The sequence below is a fragment of the Haplochromis burtoni genome, unplaced genomic scaffold, assembly GCF_018398535.1.
Source record: "Haplochromis burtoni strain Fernald_Lab_line unplaced genomic scaffold, NCSU_Asbu1 Contig_20, whole genome shotgun sequence".
Taxonomy (NCBI): domain Eukaryota; kingdom Metazoa; phylum Chordata; class Actinopteri; order Cichliformes; family Cichlidae; genus Haplochromis; species Haplochromis burtoni.
In genome coordinates this window covers 3,671,830-3,694,212 of record NW_024582381.1, presented here as the reverse complement: position 1 = coordinate 3,694,212, position 22,383 = coordinate 3,671,830, and the positions used below count along the sequence as shown (strand labels likewise).

Genomic DNA, 22,383 nt, shown 5'->3' with positions numbered 1-22,383 from the left:
CAAAACAATGAGACACTTTGCGGCTTAGTGTCTTCTGCTGCTCGCATAAGTTTAGCACATCTCTCAGCACTGTATAAGATTCATATCACCAGCCCACTAAATCACAGCCTTTTCTCTTTACTTTTAGAGGTGCGCTGGTTTGTTGTTTGCATTCCTTCACAAATATTTTACATTCACTCTCCAACAACCTACATTTGTGGTAGAAGTTTTCTGTACTCGGAGACAGAATGTAAGCTGTAAAATTATTGTTGTTATAATGGCAATAATTTTTTTATTTTTCAAATCCATGTATTTCAGCCAACTCTTCCAGGGAGACATTGAGGCAACCCCAAGACTTCGGGTAGGACATCCTCACAAAGGAAGCACCCATAAAGCATCAAATTTATAATCTTTATGAACACCTTAGTTTAAAACAGCTAAAAAGTCATCATTAATCAACTGCAATATTACATGTATCAAACCAAATGCAAATTTTCACAGACTCACATGGTCACAGATGATAGAAACTTACCCTGAGATCAATCACTCTGTTGTCCAGCCGGGTGTCCTGGTTAACTGTGGCTCTGCCTTCCTGAATACAAACACAAAAACACATTCATCCTACCAAAACCTCCTCAGCCTATGAAATATTAAAAATCATTACTATTCATCTCCTCCTATTCACACAGGAGTGTTTGCCATCAGTGTTATGGAAGCATTTTAGGGGCTTTTCACAACTCACAGGGAAAAACTATAACAAAAAAAAAGAAAGAAATACAAATCATTTTTAGCTTTAAAGCTATTGGCAGCTTGCAAACCTAAAACAATGCAATCAGCCTGCAAAAACCTTCCTGGGAACAATGCAAAACTACCATTCTCCTGCAGCTTTACCACATCTACCTACTTAGCTCAGTGAGTATAACAGAGTCAAGTGCAATAAAAGACACCTGCAATGTGGGACAACAGGACAAAAAGAATATAAAGAAAAGGAAAAAGGTAACAACTGAAAAGTAAATGTTTCATCACAGGAAGAGCCACTCCTTCCAGGGTCGTGGATGTCAGGCTTCCTGAGAAGACCCACAGGGGTTTGAGCTAATAGCCTGTGTAGCCACATCCTGCTCCAAACAGCCACACGCAGAGGGACAAACTGTTAGATGGGCAGACAGTTAGACAGACAGGGCTGTTGAGGCTAGTGTCTCTGGGGAAAGCAGGTGTTGCTACAAGTCTGTGACTGACATGCTGAATCCCAACAGAAAACACCTGAGACGCTGCTACAGCTGCAGATATTAGCTTACTGGATAAACAATGATGGGCCCTCAGCTGTCTTTGGTATTGATGAGACTCATATTAATGTGCACGCATGCACAGTGCGATGTATAATTCCACAGCAGATACGATGGATCTAAAGCTACGAAAAAAATGACATCCTGCCGTTTTATGTGTTAAGCCGATTCAACGGCTACATCAGGAATGTTATTATTGGAAAATTCAATGTTTCCACTTTGCAAATCTGGGAGCTGTAGCTGATCCTCTATACTAGAATAATCATTTTTTGGTTTGAATCAGGAAACAGAGCCAACTGCTTTGAGCTGGAATTCCGCTTAGCCATCGTTTTTTGGTGCTGCTAAACCAGCAGCCTCAAAGGTTTACATGTATTTCTAACCACCTATACTGCAGCTAGGAAAAAGAATGGCTTTTTAAATGCTTCATCATTTTCTTGAATGATTCTGCATCACTGCACAATTCCTTAATTGCAATTCAGAGAACTCCCTCAACACTGGCAGCCGGCTCTTATAAACACTGTGCGATGAAATCACCATTTGCATGAGGAGGGTGATTCAAACAAGGTGATTAGGTTTAATCAGCCAATCCTTGACTCTGCCAAAAACACAAATCTCCATTCTCCTCACTGAAAACAGTCTCACTGAAAGAGCGCCGTTAGAGCTCAGCATGCACAGAATGCGTTTCCATTTTGCTTTTGATATAAAGTATTCAGATAAAAACGGACTTATATTCATTGTGTAGTCAGACTAAACCCATCTGTGCACTCCATGACAGTGAATGGACTCGCACACACACAGTAACTATCAGGACTTGTTCTTTTTACACTGAGAGTCTGCTTTTAGAAGTTTTTAAGATACCTAAAATGCTACCAATGATGTCCAAATGAATAATAATTACTCAGCTAATACTCTAACTGAACTTTGACTCCCCTCATCCATCCCCCCCATTCATCCTCACCTCTTCACCCTCTCCATCAGGCCTGACAGCGTCCTCCAGCTGCAATGGGAGACGAGGCTCAGCCTGGCTGATGACAAAAATCTGAGAAGGGAAACAGATAAAAAAAAAAAAAAATCACAAAAAATTAAAAGTGTGACAAACCACCGATGTTTTTATTCGATGCTGAGACAATGGAAAGTCCCGGGACTCCAGAAACAGGCGAAGAAGGTGAAAATGAAAGAGGCTAAAAGCTGCATCTGTTAAAACCTCATCAATGTGTGAGAAAATCACCTAGTGCTGCTGATAACCATAGCTGTCAACTATTGTTTTGTGTTTTTCATTTACATTGGGCATCATAGCAGAGAAAATCTCGTCCCATTCACCAAAATTTGATGCATTCACTACATCAAATTCTTTTGCAGTACAGTACGTAAGAGTAAAAAGGAGCCTTGAGGTGACTTTTGTTTCATTTTCTTGGCATATAAATAAAATGGATGTTACTTAAAGCTCAGATACTGCGTTAAATCAAGAGTTTAAAAGGAAGAGTTAAATGGTCAATGCGCTACAGTGAAAACCTCTTTGGTACCTGCTTGAATAACATGAATTATGGATGCTTCATTGTCTGGGTGCGTACGCACTGCATGTGCTGGGAGGCAAAATATACACCCTCTGGTATTTTTATTTATATGTGTAGGAGACATCTGCGGCTTTAAAAGCAACTGTATTATCTTCTCTATGTTTACATGTCTGTCTGCTAAGAAGTGCCCATTAAGGACTGCAGTGAAAGTGCCAACCCTTTCAACGTGGAGCTCGACGTCCTGCTGGGAACAGCTCTCGATCTTCTGCTCCACTTTCCTCACTGTCGCCTCCACATCGACGATGCTCTCCTTGGTGATGCTGGTGGAAACATTCAGGGGGAGGAAAGTGTAAGTGATGTACGCTAGTTACAAAACAGATTTATCTGTTTGGAAAGACGAGCAACTGTGAAAACCACATATCCGTTAAAGTATGTACAATGCTTGTAGACAAGTTTTTACATTTGTCATGCTTTTATGCACCGAGGATAGTGCGGGGTATATGGGTGAGTGATTTTTGACTGGGCGGTAGGTTTTTTTAAGGGTTTTTTTCCCCCTCATGTGTTTTAAAATAAAAACAGCACTGATATTTGCATATGGGCTAATTGACATACCGCAAGAGCTTGTGGCGTAAGAAACCACATTGCCCTGTTCATAATAATCGTGAACGTGAGACTACATTAGATTCAAATTAACAGGTTGCAACAAGGCAGAATATGCTATCATTTTCATCATTTTCATGTATTTTTTTAAACAAATGGGTGTCTGTTGGTGATTGTTTATCTCACATGGGAAGAAAACAAAACAAAAAACACCTGCAAAACCATTTTACCCACTAAAATTTATTTTAGGCCCCATGTGGTGAAATTTCTATCACCACATTATTTGTCAAAAGGTGTTTATTTAAAGACCTGGGTGAGACTCGGGCCATATCAAACAGCTAAGCAATTCAACAACAGTTTTTAACTCAGCTGGAACGATAAATTATAGCAATGTGCACAATCTTAACTTTCTTATTGAAACAGTAATTTCAGTCACAAAGGAAAAATAAACAAACACGAGCACTGGGGCTCGAGGGGGGATTTGTTAGCTTTGATAAAACTTGCCTCATAATACAGCTCCTGGAAAGTACCCAGCTCTACTACAAAAACTCTTTGACTTTGAGAGCTGGGGTAAGAATTTCCCTCTTGTGAGCCACAGCATACCAGGGGGAACCCTTTCTAATTTCCTTATAATCAGTTTTAAACAACAGTGCAGCATCCCCCTGCACAGGCTCCTCACTGAAACCCAAAGTAACATCTGAGGTACAACGCCCACTGTCTCACAGCAAACGGCCAGATGGGAAACCCGCTGTAATCCACCACTCGTCCTCATTACAAAGCAGTAATGAGGGACCGAACGCTGGGGTACCGCCGTCCCTTCAGCCCCACGACAGCTGCCACCAGACCCAATCCCCTCCAGTCGGAGATCAGCTAGATAAATAAGTCCCCACATTAATAACCTCCGCTGCAGGACAAAAGTCTAATGACAACACACTGAGCGCACACCAACAGAAACAGATTCATTCAACACAAGAAGGAAAGAGAAAAGGGAGCGAGCGCTCGAATCAGTGATCCAGGAAGGACAAGCTGACTGGTTCGGCAAGCCTGACTCCAAACTGCCTCTAACTTTAGCTGACTGAACAAGTGTTACAACATAAATTCCTGGCTGTAGTCGCTTTCAGATTTCTTCAGCTTCGAAGTTATAACATGTATCATCTTATAATACCACTTTGAACCCCAAGAACCAACAGTAAAATCAGCATATCACTCTAAATGGCCTCATATCAGCATTAAAAAGAAGGATTCTCGCCTCCTGTCGATGACCTCAGAGGACAGTGAATCTCATTTACAGGTAAATGAGATTTTAAATCTCAATGGGTTTTTCCTTGTTAAATAAAGTAATAAATAAATAACCCCCATCAGGTGATGACACGTACTCTTCCTCGGCCACACAACAATTATGAAAAATAACTCGTTTTTAACATAACTGTTCCTTACTCTGCCTCCTGTCAGTTTTAAAATCCAAATCTGTGTACATCCAGGTACAGTACAGCATCACAAAGTAGTGCTGTTCACAAAAAAAAACAACCAACAGTTTTAAAAAGCGCTCTGAATTAAACCGACCAACTCCATAGCAAACAACTGACATGTTGTTCCTTTTCAGAGCTCAGCCACAATTTCTTCGCTGCTCTACATTCAGCACTTGAGAGGTACTTGAGAGTAAAGGTTGAGCACAGGCAGAAGATCACTTAATTAAACTGTGAGAATGGACGGATGATCACTTGGACATGCAATACAAGTAAGGGGATTCTCAGCAATGCAATCTCCGTCCTTAGAGCAGTTATGAGGGGATTTACTTGTAATCCAGGGTCTCAATCAGCTTGTCAATCATCAGACCACATTGTCTGACACTAAATGTGCGCCACAAAGCTACAGGAGTGATAGTGCCACCTGTTCTTAGAGATACAACTACAAACAGAAGCACAGCAACAATGTTGTTTTGGAAACCTGCTTGGTAAGCAACTGCAAAGTGGTATGACTTTACTGTTGTTTAGTTCTGATGCAAGATGGTGTTGTCTTGACAACCATGTCATCACTTTCACTTGCTGTGGTGTTAGGCTGTCAGGTGGCATAAGATTGCAAAACAATCCAACTGTCCGACCACAACATTGCAGAACAAGACTGAGGAAGTGCTGCACATAAAAGAAATCGCTGGTTACAAAAATATGTTAAAGTGCAAGGAGAACACTATTTATATATAAATTTATATATAGTAAAAGGCACCATCTTTTGACGTACCCTCATTTTCAAAACATAAAAAAAAAAAAACAAAAATTGCCAAGTATCGTGCAGGGCCTCTATAAGCTGCCCACACAGCCCAGTCCCACTGAGGAACATGAACACTCCACAGGAGCTCGTGTGGTTTTTGGGACCTGGATGTTCGGTTCTGTGGCGACTCTGTAGCTCAAGCATTTTTCAGAGCATCCTGTTGAGCTTTTTTCCTGGTCAGGCTAAACCCTTGGCTTTTTCGTAGTGTCGCTCGGGCTCTTCTGGGGCAGTTTCAGTGCACAGACAGCGCACAACGTCCTAATGAAGGAGGCTGCTGCTGTCAGGGAGTGTCGGTGTGGATGTTGTACACCGGGAATTACCACAGCAATCGAATTTTAAATACATGGTTGGTGTTATTCATTTCATCTGTTAGGGGTTCAAATGTTGAGGCTTAAAGGAAATTACAGTTTGGAGCTGCAGACCCCTCTCTGCCTGTCTTTGGAGCTATTTTGAAAGCCCCGATGCCATATTACAACAGCGGCAAGAAAAAGGCCAGCTCAGTGACTATAAAGAGGAACTATGGCTGTGTCAGCAGCTGGTGATACTTGTTACAAAGTTATGGTCAAAACTCTGGTCTGAGCAGCAGTGACCTTGACCTCATTAGAAAAATTTGCCTGTGTCTGGGTTAAATTTCCCATGAACCTCATGATACCGCAACAAACTTACACCGAGATCTCAGGGCCTCATTTCTGAAAACATGAACATAATGCGTGCGTGTCAAATGGTAATTTAGGCACATGCTGCCTGTCATCAAACATTTAGCAGCGCCGACTTGTTTACATACAGCTCAGACAGCTGTGTACATTAAAACCAACGTTCATTACTTACATCTTTCATCAAGTCTCGTGTTTTCAACAAACCGTAGCAAAAGAAAGCCAATGTTATCACAAGCATTACATGAAATTAATATTTGTTCAGCGGTTAGTTGTGTAGTTTTGTGTAGTCTAATACAACAGACTGTTTTGAATGTATTCAGGGTGGATCAAGGATCAAGGCAGGAAAAACTCTGGGGAAATGCAGCGTGAGCAGCGCCTGCTGCCAATGAGGTCAACGTCTCGAACGTCCCGTTACAGAGGTTGACGACACTCCAAAGATGTTTGGCAGTTTTCAATCAAATCGTCTCATGCCAACTTATAAGCCTCAAATGTTTAAAAATGTTTTAAGCCTATCAGAACATCACACTTGTGCAACTGAATAGTAGCTACACTTTAAAAGAAAAAAACCACACACATTCATTACTGCAATCCCTGCATTGCTTAAGATCAGTGTTATCCCATGTCTTAACTGTCATTTCAGTCTTGCAGATTACAGTCGGGGTGTTACCTTTTGCTTAATTTAGCAATGTCTAAGAAGATGTATTATGTGATAATTAAGTTCTTCCCTCTTAAATTCACTAAATACTGGGCGTACTTCAAAATAACTGTTTGGGTTTTTTAAATGAATAAACTGCATATTTCAGTAAATTACATCAGGTGCATCATAAAGATTTTTTTGTGTCAATTTAAAATCCCAATAGGGTTTCTTTTTAAACAAATAAGCCCTGCTGCAAACCTCTAACGCGAGCCTAATCTAACATCATTATCAGCAACACCCCTTTTGTTTCTTTAATAAAGTGCACATCCGTGGATGGTTATGTCCATTCATCGACTACCAGTAATGGGCTATAGTTTGGCTGCTAACATGACTAATGATTCTTGGCTCTTAATTATTTCTCCCTCCTCTGATCCAAGGAGCTGTATCTGCCATCTTGACAGGAACTGCCCCATTAGGCCACTGCTGTATTCCGCCCTGTTGAAAGCCAGCTTTTACTGCCAAGTGAAAAAATGATTGATTTCCCCGCCCTCCACCTCAGTCAGACGTGTGAAAATGGATCAGTGGACCATTATGGCCAAGGTTTTTTTTCCCACCATTGTTTCTGCCCTCTCTGACAGGAAGAACAGTCTCGGTACTTACTTTGCGGCAAACTTGACCATCTGCTTGCTGGCACGATCCCCCACTGCGACCAGTGCCTGCACGTTAAACTGCTGCTGACGCAAGACCAAGAAGCATTGCTTCCCTGAAAGCAAAACAACAATAGATAGAGCTCCGTTTTACAATACAAGCATAACAGCCTTGTCAGAATAATACCTTGGGCACTCTGTCTGAAGCTAAGTAGGTTTGTTCAGTCAAAAGGGCTGTGTGTGTGACTTGAGATGAGTGTCTCACAGCTGTAGGGATCAGATGAAGTGTCAAACATTTGCAAACAGAGCCTTGTCTTTGAAGAGCACTGTGTGGAGAAAGGCTGATTGCTACCTTCCTATCAAACATACACAGGGACCTAGGAAGAGTGTAAACACGTTAGCCACAAAGACTGAGGGCAGGAGATAATCAGACCACCCAGTTACTTTGATGTTTGTTGCCTGTGAGAACAGGGCGGGTGGTGGAAATAATAGTGATGCCAAAATCCCACCAACAGATGTACCTCATCTCACACAATTCAGGATGTTATTCTGCTCACACAGACATCCTACAGCGAGCAGAGAATGAAGACACAAGTGGAGAGGAAGTGACTCTTGATTCTGGAAGTTATCTTTAAAGGAAATGGTTAAAAAAAAAAAAAAAAACATCACAGAGACTATAGTTTATTTGCAAAAGGCTCACTGTTTATGGAGAGGAGCAATAACCAGGCAAAGCTCAGAGGGTTATTGTATTCAAACAGTGAAGCTTCGTGACTGCCAGCAACTGGAACTGAGGGGGGACAGGTTATCTGATCTTCCAGTTGGTAGTGACAAGCTAGCCTGACGGTGATATCAAAAACACCTTCAGGTTGTCAATCTGCTTAACAAGGAAAGAGTGGAAAAACAAATCGGCTTTGTAACGCCTCACAATCTTAAAAAAAAATATTTCACAAACAGGAGCAAAAAGTCTTATAAAATTCTGATTTTACTCTGGGAGTGTTTGGTGCAGAAAGTTGCAATAAAAGCTTTATGCTTCTCTTCTAGCACAGGGCCTCCAGTGTTGAACCTAAAGACAGCGATGTCTGTCATTTACATCATTTGAAATGGAACACCAAGTGAAAGCCAAACGGCACTGCTGTTTGATCTTGAAGAGAAAGTGCTGCTGTGAATAAAAATGACCCCAGGGCAGATGTTATAAACTTTTCAGTATAGTTCACGGCGGATTAGCTCAGGGGGCATCTAATCATGGCCGTTTGTGTCTTTCACACAAAAGAAAGCTGCAGAACCAAAAAAACAAAAGAAAAACAAAAGGTGAACAAAGGGGGAGGTGATCTCACCTTTGGCTCGGCTGGTGTGGACTCGGGCGCGCAGCCAGATCAGCTGGTCAGCTTTCTCAGGAGTAAGGTCTTGGACACGGACCAACTCCCTGTCTGGCTCGCACACGCACGCACACACACAAACACACACGCAAAATATTTTATTACTTCAAAGGACTTCGCTTCCTCCATTTCCCCACCTGCGTGCAAAGAATCCCTCCCCTCTCTTCCCTACATACTCCCAAAGGCAGAAAGAAAAGCCAATGAGCATGCTTGTGCACGTGTAAAAGTGCAGACAATAAAATGCTCAAATTACAGGCATGCCTAATAAATAAGAAACACTAGGAGACTTGCCAAAAGCTGTCTAACTCGTCTGCTCTCTTTGTGCTCTATGACAAATTGACTCTAGTTTCACCTGTATTACTCAGAGGCATGCTTACTCTTCATTATCAGTGAGCAGAGAAGGCAGACACCGAGGCTACACCAGAGAAAACAGAGCCGCCCTGTTGGCTGAGAACTCTGTCAACCCACATGAAAGCCCTCGGGTTTCAGCCCCCACCTCTGCTCCAGCTCCATCCTCGTGGCTGAGCTTGCTATGCAGGTGAAGGAGGCACCACTTTGTTTGCTGCCAGTGGAGCTGAAAGTGCATCCAGACAGATGGACGACATCAACAGGTCTGCCTGCTGCCTTGTTTATCAAACTTTATACGTTACCGCTATTATCACTAGCATCGCTTAAATGGCGACCAGAGATGACACCAAAAGGATTTTTCATGATGTTATCGTGTTAAATCAGTATGACTGACAGCCAAACAAAAGCTCAACTGTGAAGTTCTGGATTGGGAAGTCATCGTGTACACAAACATGCAGCAGAGTTTACACTTTGTACCACTGCACCAATGCTCAACCTGTTTCCCACAAAAAGTGTCCGACCTACGTCACTGTTGTATAACCGACTTGGAATCTTTTGTTTTTGACGGTAGCTTAGTAGCCGGGCCACCGGCAATGATCTTGATTAGCCTTTTTCTGTTTGTTTTTGCACTCGAGCCTGTTTTTCTGTCACCTTTTAACTTTTAACTGTAGTCTTACACTAGTTCCTGTTTCCAGCACTGAGTTGACTCATTTCAGTCTGTTTTTAATTTCATTATCAGAAATATATTTGTTACATTATGATGGAGACCTAAAATGTTATTCCCTCACCATGTTATTAATAACGCTACTGAAGTTTCCCAAGCTACTGGATCAGAGATAGAAACCAAGTCTGTGTGTATAATGCATCTATGGTATCGTCTTACTGTTAGTTCATTCATTCATAAATAATAAGAACAAATGATCAAAAATTCAGATATTTCTTTCAGTCTTTCAAATTCAGGCAGACTCTGCTATCAAAATCATAAAGTTGTTCTGTAACATTATAAAATAAAGACACGCCGACGATGACATTTACAATAATAAAACCTCCCTCCTATATTATCGTTGTGTCAACAGAAACTCTGATACTCTTATGAACCATCACGTCAGCCTCTCATTACATCATTTTCATCACTTAGGATACAACCAAACATTCCTGCTAATGTTAGTGATCCATCAAGTTGGCAAGCACAGAAACATAATTGAGTATTTCCACACATGTGGAACTACTCAAATAAAGGAGCAAAATGGGACTATATGGCAATGTAAATCTAATAAAAATCTAATAAAAAGATGTTTTGTCTTCTTTTTCAATACAAATCAATTTCCGCTTTCAGATATGAAATGCCGATGAGTGAAGAAAGTAGCTCCCATACTAACCCAGCTTTTGTTGGGACTGGACCATAGCTGACACACCATATCGGTCCTTGGCAAAGTCCTTAAAAATCAAAAGGGTGAAATCTTTAGCAGCATTTCATTTAACCATTAAATGAAAACAGTACTGACGCATGCACGTGGACTTTTTTGTTCTCCGAGACAGTTCTGCCACTTTGACTTCATAAGCTTCTGACGTCTGTCTGTCTACTACATCTTAGACAGACACAACAGATAATGGGGCTTATCATAAAAAAAACTGAACAGAAAACAGGCAGGGAGAGGTTTGCGTGCAGGTATTTGCATACAAGTTGTTGCCACGGTGTGAATGCACAGGAGCCAAAATCAAAGTCAGTCATAAAAGCAGAGAACTTGTATCGGAGGACGAGTGCTGTGATCTCTACGAGGCACTTACATCTTCCTCTGCGCTTTGTTGTTCAGAAGCCTGAAATACAAAGAGGAGAAAGGGATTTAAAGGACAAATAACTAAGAAATCGCAACAAGTGGACTATCAATTAATTAAAAGTTTAAAACATCCAACTTAAAATGTTGTTGTTGTTTTTTTTTTACACCAGGCATGTAAATTGATTTTTCATCTCACGCTACCAGGGATTTAAATACAAATAATAGACTGCAATTCAATCCCAGAGCCAAGACTTAGATGCTTAGAATGCACAGCTTATCCACACACTGCTCCAGCCCATCAAAGACAATGAGTAATGGCAGCAGGAGATATTGCTTTGTAATAGAAACAGTGTAAGTGAACAGATATTCTTTATCTCCGCACTGACTTCTGGGCAAATAACTCTCAGAGCGCGATGAGATCGAGTCTTGGAAAAGTTACAGTTCCATTTTCTATGCAAATTGACATTGGTGTACAGAAATATCTAGTGGCAGTTGAGTGAATTGGAATCGCCCATTCTTGCTGTGAAAATCCCGTCACATGATGGATGATATTACAGCTTGTGATCAAGTGCATGCAAACAGGCTACGGCCACGAAGCAAGCCGAGCCCCATCGGTCCCACAAAAACGACAAGTGCTGGCAGAAAACCCTTGTAAAAAAGCGCAAAGCAGAAAATAACGCAGCTAAGGCCCAATAAACATTCGGTTCAGCTTTGAGCTCTTCCCCTAGGCAATGCTTGCTATTCCAGCGTGATAGAGGCAGCAATATCCAGTGGATTAAACAGTGACAGCACCTGCTTCTTCCATGAAACATGCTGACTGGATGAATTCAGCTGGAAGAAAGGATTCTTTGCTGTTTTCACTATCACAGGCACTTCAGTCATGACACGACTATGCAAAGGGTGTCAAACTAGATGGCACATTTTCTAAAGATTCCCTTATTTATATCCTGCAGATTCTGCTCTAAAGGTACGCCTACGGGAAAGAAAAATATGTAAGATCACATCAGTATTAATATCTGTGCATTTCATTATTGGAGAAATGTTACCAATTCACAATTTTCAAACTTTCTGCTACTTTTGTTCCGTTTCTACATGGCCTTCATAGCAAATACAGCTCAAAGGGGAAAGAAGCGTATTAATCTGAAACTACGATTAGCAAATGTGACCTGAACATTGTCAGGACCTTGTCTGGAAGCCAAAATTGCATCAAAAGTCTAAGTGGTTAGCAGGCTTGCTGAATCACGTGTTTAAACAAGCAAACACCTTCTCTCTCAGTTCTCTGATAACACAGGATAGGATGTGCGACATCATATCTGCACACCATTTAGTGGGTGGAGCTGCTGTTCGCTGTGTTTAGTACAAAAAAACACCACTATTATCAGATCATCAGCCTAAGTTTGGGCAACAGCAGAAGTTCAGCAAAATGTCAAAGTTTGTGTAATATGAATAAATATGTGACTTCACTAGTTACTGTGACATTACAGAAGCCCGCTAACAGCTAATCCATCTGCGTCACTGGACATCAAGAAACATATTACTCAATCTGCACGTTGGTGGAAAATGTGTTCATTTCACTTGGTGTGATGGGGAGATAAGTCTTTGCAGCTGAAAGATCTAGTATCCCATCTATCCATTGTTCATTTTGTGTAGGGCTGGGTGATATCTCAGTTTAGGTTACAGTGGGGCAAAAAAGTATTTAGTCAGCCACCGATTGTGCAAGTTCCCCCACTTAAAATGATGACAGAGGTCAGTAATTTGCACCAGAGGTACACTTCAACTGTGAGAGACAGAATGTGAAAAAAAAATCCATGAATCCACATGGTAGGATTTGTAAAGAATTTATTCGTAAATCAGGGTGGAAAATAAGTATTTGGTCAATAACAAAAATACAACTCAATACTTTGTAACATAACCTTTGTTGGCAATAACAGAGGTCAAACGTTTACTATAGGTCTTTACCAGGTTTGCACACACAGTAGCTGGTATTTTGGCCCATTCCTCCATGCAGATCTTCTCGAGAGCAGTGATGTTTTGGGGCTGTCGCCGAGCAACACGGACTTTCAACTCCCGCCACAGATTTTCTATGGGGTTGAGGTCTGGAGACTGGCTAGGCCACTCCAGGACTTTCAAATGCTTCTTACGGAGCCACTCCTTTGTTGCCCGGGCGGTGTGTTTTGGATCATTGTCATGTTGGAAGACCCAGCCTCGTTTCATCTTCAAAGTTCTCACTGATGGAAGGAGGTTTTGGCTCAAAATCTCACGATACATGGCCCCATTCATTCTGTCCTTAACACGGATCAGTCGTCCTGTCCCCTTGGCAGAAAAACAGCCCCATAGCATGATGTTTCCACCCCCATGCTTCACAGTAGGTATGGTGTTCTTGGGATGCAACTCAGTATTCTTCTTCCTCCAAACACGACGAGTTGAGTTTATACCAAAAAGTTCTACTTTGGTTTCATCTGACCACATGACATTCTCCCAATCCTCTGCTGTATCATCCATGTGCTCTCTGGCAAACTTCAGACGGGCCTGGACATGCACTGGCTTCAGCAGCGGAACACGTCTGGCACTGCGGGATTTGATTCCCTGCCGTTGTAGTGTGTTACTGATGGTGACCTTTGTTACTTTGGTCCCAGCTCTCTGCAGGTCATTCACCAGGTCCCCCCGTGTGGTTCTGGGATCTTTGCTCACCGTTCTCATGATCATTTTGACCCCACGGGATGAGATCTTGCGTGGAGCCCCAGATCGAGGGAGATTATCAGTGGTCTTGTATGTCTTCCATTTTCTGATGATTGCTCCCACAGTTGATTTTTTCACACCAAGCTGCTTGCCTATTGTAGATTCACTCTTCCCAGTCTGGTGCAGGTCTACAATACTTTTCCTGGTGTCCTTCGAAAGCTCTTTGGTCTTGGCCATGGCGGAGTTTGGAGTCTGACTTTTGAGGCTGTGGACAGGTGTCTTTTATACAGATGATGAGTTCAAACAGGTGCCATTCATACAGGTAACGAGTGGGGGACAGAAAAGCTTCTTACAGAAGACGTTACAGGTCTGTGAGAGCCAGAGATTTTCCTTGTTTGAGGTGACCAAATACTTATTTTCCACCCTAATTTACGAATAAATTCTTTACAAATCCTACCATGTGATTCATGGATTTTTTTTTCACATTCTGTCTCTCACAGTTGAAGTGTACCTCTGGTGCAAATTACTGACCTCTGTCATCATTTTAGGTGGGGGAACTTGCACAATCGGTGGCTGACTAAATACTTTTTTGCCCCACTGTATATCAATCGATACCCATACATGTTTCACAATATAGATGAAATAATAACTTCTGCCAAGCTTAAATGCTCCTTTTCACTCCTAAACAAAGATATACGTTTAATTTTGCAATTTGTAAGTGCTTACTTTTGCAGAAACATGCTTTCGACACAGTTTCCAGTGCATGCGGCTCCATGTAGGAATGTCTCCATGGAGCCAAATTCCTTGGACCCTTCTCTTATACAATGTCCTTGTGTTTAAGCCTCAGGCTGCGTCTGCTGGGTTGTTGTGTTTTGTAATGCTGTTGCTCAAGTTGAGATTAACATGTTCTGTTGTTGTTGCCATTTATCTTGCTCAAACTGAAATACTAGCGTGTAAGGCTGCAGCAGCCCAGAGATTAGCACATGTGCTGCTGCCAGCTGCTCCTCCTACACTCTGTGCGTCAGACCAACATGATGCGGCTTCAACTCTGTTTCGACATGATTGGTATGATGCGGCACTATCTTCAAACATAAAATACAGAAAGAATCAGTTATCGCCTTTATATTGACCCATCTTTATCTTTATCTTTCTATCATCCAGCCCTACTTTTCTGTCTCTCATTCATGTCTGGGTCGTTGGGTCAGCAGTGTAGACGGAGAAGTCTTGACCTCCCTCTCTCCAACCACTTTCTCTAGCTCATCCAGTCTGCACCAGGATCTCCTCCTGGCCATCTCTACATTATTGTAGTGGAGGGGTTTGCATATCCCAATAATGCCCAGTACCCTAGTTTAGCGTGAGGGGCCAGACAAAAGTGATTCAGAAAACCAAAGAAAAGAATGCAAGGCACCAGTTCACCCTGTCTGGAAACCAAAGTTACTGAGGCCTCACCCTAGAGCCAAGCCTGAGAAGAGTGCTTAAAGAAGAGTCTGTGGTGACGGGGCTTTAGCCCAAGGGCACAGTTGGGCACAGCCTGAAGAAACCCACCTTCCTGTGGGCTTGCCACTGGTAGTAATAAAATCAACAGCTAGTAACATTTAAGACAGAATAAAATGTTAGCAAATAATGGACTAAATTATTGTTAATATGAAACATGGAGTGTGCTGTAATGAAACATGGTGAAGGGGACAGAAGGTTGGCGACCCAACACAACACAGCACACCTGTCAGCTTCATTTATGGTGGGCAAAAGCACAGTATTACAATAAGTGGCAAAATGGTTCAAATAGCATACTAGGAAGGAACTTTTCACTTGGTGTAGAAGAAAATAGCACTTTGTTTGGGTGGATATAAACACAGCCAAAATGACAGGAATACTTAAACAATGGAGTCTCCAACCCAGCTGAACCCCAAATGCCCACACAACAGCACGTCACACCCTTACCAGCTGTACAAGGGTGGCGGATGCAAAACAACAAAACAGAAGAAAACAAAACATCTGACCATTTTGGCCTGTTTCTCAGCCTTCTTTGCAGCTTTCTCCGCTTCCTTCTGCTGTTTCTTCAGGGCTTTCTTTGACTGAGCCTGCTGCTCCTCCTCTGTTGCCCTGAAACAGGAAGAAATGCACAACATAAACATTTCCTTCGACTTCCACCTCCTATTTCTTGTGCATCCCACGAGGAAGTTATTGACCGCCTGGGAAAATTAATTCTGAACCATCACCACCTCCAGCCTTTAAGTATGCACTACTTTTATTCCCATTGTTGTTCCAAACAAAAACTGCTGGAGCCTGTGTGAACAGAGGCACGGCAGAGAAAAATCTGAACTAAGATCGCCTGGATAAACAGTGCAGCTTTAAGAAGATGCTAGCCTGAAAATCTAACATAGAAAAATGGAGCTCATTCAATTATGATAACACTGTGATAACACCGTGCCTTATCTGAAAGTAAAAGATGTCTGTATTTGCACAACAACCACCATACTACACAGCACAACATAACGCAGGAGCTGATAAGTATTCAACTTTTGCCTGTAGAAAAATTTGGTTTACACAAGCAACAGGTCAACAGACACTCTCATATGTAGGTGAACATGTAAGTCACAAAAGAACATAACGGTAAAAAAGATAAGCAGAGATAAAACGATCATATAAAATATTGGGACTTTTTGCTTTTCCGTCAGCTATTGTAAACATGTGCTAAGATGACAGGTGTATGAATGAGACCAGGTGTCTAATCCTGAAGGAAGCACGCAAGCTATAAAGGACCCGCTCCTATTTAGTCACAGGAAATAACACGGATCAAAGGCCGACTATGAATAGCAATAAAACCTAAACAAGACACAGAAATCACAACATATTTTGACTTCAGACCAAACTCGTACTTCCCCCAAGGATCCAAATTTAATAGTGACACCACTGTCCCAACAACCACCACTGAGATCTTTTATGATTTAGAACCACACCATATATTTTCCCATTGAAATGACAAAAAATACACCACGATTCAGGTGGTGACGCTCATTCTAATTCATCCATCCATCCATCCATCCATTCGCTTCCGCTTCTCCTTTTCAGGGTCGCGGGGGGTGCTGGAGCCTATCCCAGCTGTCATAGGGCGAGAGGCGGGGTACACCCTGGACAGGTCGCCAGTCTGTCGCAGGGCCAACACACAGGGACAGACAACCATTCGGACTCACATTCACACCCACGCAAACACAGGGAGAACATGCAAACTCCACACAGAAAGACCCCGGCCTGATGGTGGAATTGAACTCAGGACCTTCTTGCTGTGCAGCAACAGTGCTAACCACCGTGCCACCTCATTCTAATTCAGCACACATGAAATTCAAATGTTTCTCACCTACACCTAAAACTCTTTGTCACATTATCCTGTTTTAAAAGACAGTTTGAGGCAGCCTATTGGTTGGTCTGTTGCTACCTTGTGCTATAAGCGTGTTTGGAACCTGGATGAAAACGGCACGAAGCAGACCAATTAAAATGCACTCAGGTTGTATTATTCATGTGTTCTGCCAACCGGCTGAATTCGTTAAACTGGATCAACAGCCTTTTTTCCCCCCCTCAGGCGAGTGAGATCAGCCTGTGGTGCAGATGTCCACATGCATTTATAGTCAACAAACTCTAAGCCTTTGTATTTGTTAAAAAACACATCATTTAATGACAGACATACTGCCATATGTTGCACAGTCAGCTTTTTTTTTTTTTTTGCAGTTGTCAGTTAACACATGCATAGTATAGATCACATGGGCGTGTGCCCAACAGTTACCAAGTCCTAACACAACATATTATTGTAACAACATTTCTAATATTACCATATCATAAAAGACAAACAGTTAATAATAGTTTAATATGAAACAAAGTGGTACCAGTCATTGTCTCAGTCATTGGCTGAGACTCAGTAGTGTAAAGGATGTCACCAGAGCAGCAGAAAGCTCTTATACTCACATAATAGCCCTGCGTACTAGGGATGGACCGATCCGATATACAGTATCAGTCCAATTCAGACCTAAATTACTGGAATGGATATCGGGGAGAAATAAAAATTTAACTCCATCTATTACATTTCACAAAAGCACCTCACAAAACTAACCCAGGTAGTGACCTTAGCACGTTGGAGCAGTGTGCATCACGTGACAGAGCGGCTGTTGCGTGCGAGACCCGTTAGTGGTCTGGAGTTACTTCACACCGAAAGCATCTGGAGCCTCGCTACGTGCTGCCAAACCGGCATTTCATCTCCAAGCAAGCATTCCCAGAGAAGTAAAGCAAGTGTGTAAGTTCATCTCTGAACGTTTGTAAAGCATTCCTACGTTAAGCTTAACAACCGATACATGGAGCTCAGATGTTTGTGCGTTGTCATAGCTAAGTCTGACTGTACAATGGATGGACTCAAGTTTTACTTTGGAAAAAACAACAACAAAAAAAAAAAACAGTGTTGCACCCTAAACAGTTCTGTGGTTCAGAAAAACCCTATGAAAGACACTTTTATTCATACTTGTGTTAAGTTTTGCACAGAAATTACACAAAATCCACTCTCAGGTTAAATGTGATAGAAACAGCTTACACTTACATCCATCTTGACAAAAGATGAGTGTCATGAAGCCGTGTTTGCATTTATTTGCACTGCTTTCCACTCTGGATGTCTATTTATGTTAAGCTTTAAGTATAAAGGGTCCATTCTACAACCTGATGTTTTTAGTTGTTCAACATAAACATTATTTTGTGCTGATGTGCTTCTTTTTTTCAGAAAGAAAGAGTTTTTGAAATCTGCATCAAATTGCATTTTAAATGACTTTTTGAAATATTACTTTAAATACTTAGATTTAAAGTTCTGCTAGAAGTTTAAATGAAAAGATCAGTATTACTGAACTGCAAAATATTTTGGGTGCAGTGTAATTTTGCATACAGGTATAATAGAATAGCTTTAGTGTTTTGTCTTTTTAAATTTGAGTATGAACTTATACAAAATGCAGCAAGATATATATACATTAAAAAACAGTTTTACTGATTATAAAATAGACTATATCGGATTCATATCGGTATCGGCAGAAATCTAAATTTATGATATCGGATATAAAAAAGTGATATTGTGCCATTTCTACTGTCTACACGAGATGTGTCTAGCTACGTCACACCAACCAGAGACTACTGAACATCAGCGATATTGAGCAACTTCAAGACACTGCAGGCTAAAAAAATACTAGCAACAAATAGAGGTTGGGATAGCGTTGACTGACTTGACCTAGCAACAAATACATTAGGCTATCAAGGGACATTCTCCTTGGTGTCTTCAGCAGTTTCTTCCCCTGTAGTTGCCTAAAGTTGCTAAAAGTCATTGACTTCACTGGCTCTCCCAGTTTCCCTGTTTCTTCCTCCTCCTCCTTTATGACTCCTTCCAAGCAGTCATAAACTACTGACTCTTACCAGAATAGCCAATAAAACGCATGCCACTTCAAACATGTTTTGCGTTTGCACCTATCAACTTTCAAAAGTCATTTAATGGCAATAATAGACTCATGGAGCTGTAGGGATTAAGGATTATAGCTATAATGTCAGTGGCTGATATCAAATAACATGAAATGAGAGAAACACTACGCAAAATGACAGCACACACAAGGGAACTGATGTGTTATTAATCTTCTATTTCATGCTACCAAGCTGGTGACTCCACTCATTCAAACTGGCTGGTGAGATATTAATCTAAAGCTTTACAGCAGCTTGTCTGCAAATAACTAAACTGGCAGTCTCAACACAAACATTGTAAGCACCGTGATATTTACTTTGGACTTTTTTTCTGCTTTACACGTGCTGATTTTTTATTTTTATGGTGACTCACTCACGGTCTATTGTAGTTGTGAATGACTTAACCATCCACTTTAAAGTTTTGATGTGGCCCATAAATGGAAATGGCACGAGTAAAGCAGACTCGAGAATGAGCATGAACAAAAACCATCAAGTCTGACATCTGCAAACGTGACTTTTAAACTACCTTTGTCCAGTAAAGTTATTCTTTAAAATCCTCTGGGCTGTTAGCCTTCTTAAGTTATTAATCATGTATGAAAAGGACAAACATTCTGCTCACCAGATTATTTTCTTTAAAATGAATACAGACCTCCAAAAACCCAAGATAACCACAGCTATCATTTAAAGGAGAACAGATGATAGTAAAAGTTATTTTCAACTTTGCAAGTAACAGAATCAGTTTATCATATTTTAAAGTGAAAGGATAATTGGAATAGCTGACCTCTCGCAATTACACTTGTGGTCAAAAGTATACACTAGCATTTGGTTTAATGTCCCTCAGTAAGTCACACCTCGACCAGACATTTTTCGTAGCCTTCAACAAGTTTCTGAAGACCTGGCAACTCCAGTAGTTTAAGGTTAGCCTGTTTTATCCATTCCAAAACCAGTTTTGATTTGTGTTTGACATCTTTTTCCTGTTTGAACATTCAATTAAATCAAAGTTTAATTGAATTCAACTGTCTATTGATTTTAGGTGCAGTGAAGAATTTAAATGTAGTCCTCCTTACTTATTCAGTTCACTCTGTGCACTATACCAGTATCACTGGCAGCAACTAAGCCCCAGAACATGATGCTACCACCACCATGCTTGACAGATGCCCCAGTGGTCTTAAGTCTAAAAGCCTGACTTTTACTCCTCCTATTAGCAATCTCTGCCTCATTTGACCTCAAAGCTCTTCTCTAGAAGGCATCTGGCTTGTAAATGTGGGCAACTGCAAATTACAGTCAAAGTTGGAAGCATTGACTTTAGAGCATGGGATTCTTTCTTGGTGAGCAGCCTCTTAGTCCATGGCAATCTGCTCTTTAAGTCTGATGTCATTAGCCATGCCTGGGCCCAAACTCTGCTGCAGGTCCCTAAGTCAAACTATCACTGCGGCATCATTCAGAGTTGAAAAACTGTCTAAATTCTTTCATCTGTAATAAAATGATCAGTGTGGCTGCTGGACCAGTTTAACATGCAGGCATCCATGAAAACAGAATTTATGAAATTTAACGGAGTTAGAAGTTAGCCGGGAGTTAGCTCGTTAGTTTCCAGCTAAATAAAATATACCAGGTTCAGACTGAGAGAGTTCTGAAACAAATTAAGACCTACAGCTCTGCTATCATTTCCGACATAAATGAAGACAGGAAAGTAAACAGCAGTGATGTTTTGTGGGGTTACTCAGGTTTGGCTCGCTGGTACATAATGATGTGCTACGTGATCGCTAGCAACACAGTTATGTTAGCATAATATAAACACAGTGAAGCTGGAGGATGAGTGCTAACTTTTTTTCCACTCAATAAAAGTTAATGTGAGGATTCCCAATGGTTAGGGAAAAAATGCAATCACATGGCAGGATGCTGTAAATAGACCAAACTTCAGTCAGGAGAACAACTGCAATACGAGGTTAGTCATTACTATACTGCTGCATCGGCTGGGCTGTAGTTACATCGTAAGGTTTTAAAAACTGAGCTTTAAAATGAATAGTGGTAATAAAAGCCGAGAGAGGCCGACAGTGGTCACTGACTGTTTTTAGGGGCTTGTTGAGAATAAACAGAACAAGATACAAAGCATTAAAACACATTAAAAACACAGCAGAGTGGTTTGGGCCTGGAAGCAGGGTTCATCACGTCATCACTTAAAGACCGGATATAAAACTCTGCAGTGGACAGTGACGATGGTGATACAGTAGTTTCCAGTTCATGACAGGCTTGAGCCCTGGTGGTTCCTGTTTTGTTTATGAACATCTTCCAAACTTTGGCGAAGTGGTGACACATCTGAACACTATTTGTGTACAATTGTTAGAGCTGACAATCTTGGCATTTTGATCAGCTACGTGCTCGAAAGAGAAACTACCAGTTGTTGCCAATCGTGATCACTACTGAGGACTTAACAATGGGGCTTTCAAGAAAAAAAAAAGACCTAGAACATTTAGCACTATTAAAATTAGTGAGTGTATGTATACAGTTAAACCTGTATGTATACCTTGGATTTAAACATTAGACTAAAGAAAAGCACAGCTATTTTCCCCCTTTGTCCCGTTTTCTTTGTTAGTTCATTAAAGATTTATACTGTACAATCATTCCACCCTGAAATTAAAAAAACAGTTCAAAGAAATCATTCCAATTAAAAATTACCATAACATTCATGCCTGTAATGAGACTATGCAAACTTCTGATCACAGCTGTACATGACGCATTGAGAGTATATATAGTGCAGCTAATGTGTGAAAGATCTGCTTAAATGTGACATTATTTAATTCAGATTCCAGGTTTGACTCAGCTGCAAAGACACACAAGTATAATATTTTAAAACAATTTTAACCCACTTATAAAACCATCAGAACACCTGTACCACTTCTAAGAGGTCGTATTATCTTCTTAAAACTTCTCACCAGAAAATCGAGTGAAGCCAGTATGAAGTCAAATTTTACAGTAATGTGAGCAGGTTAAGCTAGTCATGGCTTCGTTTTGTTTTTTGTCTCACACTTCTTACACCTTTAAGCTTTTAATTTTGCAGCAGCAGAACTTTAAAGTGTCTGATGCAATCATCTGTCATATTAAGGCAATGCTAGCCGCCTGCTCTCCGAGTTAGCATACCGCAG

General features: G+C 41.1%; 1 protein-coding gene across 1 annotated transcript in view; it reads right to left on the bottom strand.

Annotated features, from left to right (window-relative positions):
- dars1 (aspartyl-tRNA synthetase 1) overlaps nucleotides 1–22,383 on the bottom strand; it is a 32,989-nt gene that overhangs the window by 10,388 nt on the left and 218 nt on the right. Inside the window, exons 2-9 of the mRNA XM_005919326.3 lie at nucleotides 15,766–15,868; nucleotides 11,097–11,126; nucleotides 10,688–10,745; nucleotides 8,919–9,011; nucleotides 7,598–7,700; nucleotides 2,994–3,096; nucleotides 2,221–2,301; nucleotides 512–571 (exon numbers count right to left, since the gene is read on the bottom strand). Coding sequence (XP_005919388.1) covers nucleotides 512–571; nucleotides 2,221–2,301; nucleotides 2,994–3,096; nucleotides 7,598–7,700; nucleotides 8,919–9,011; nucleotides 10,688–10,745; nucleotides 11,097–11,126; nucleotides 15,766–15,868 — 631 coding nt within the window. The remainder of the gene's footprint in view (nucleotides 1–511; nucleotides 572–2,220; nucleotides 2,302–2,993; nucleotides 3,097–7,597; nucleotides 7,701–8,918; nucleotides 9,012–10,687; nucleotides 10,746–11,096; nucleotides 11,127–15,765; nucleotides 15,869–22,383) is intronic.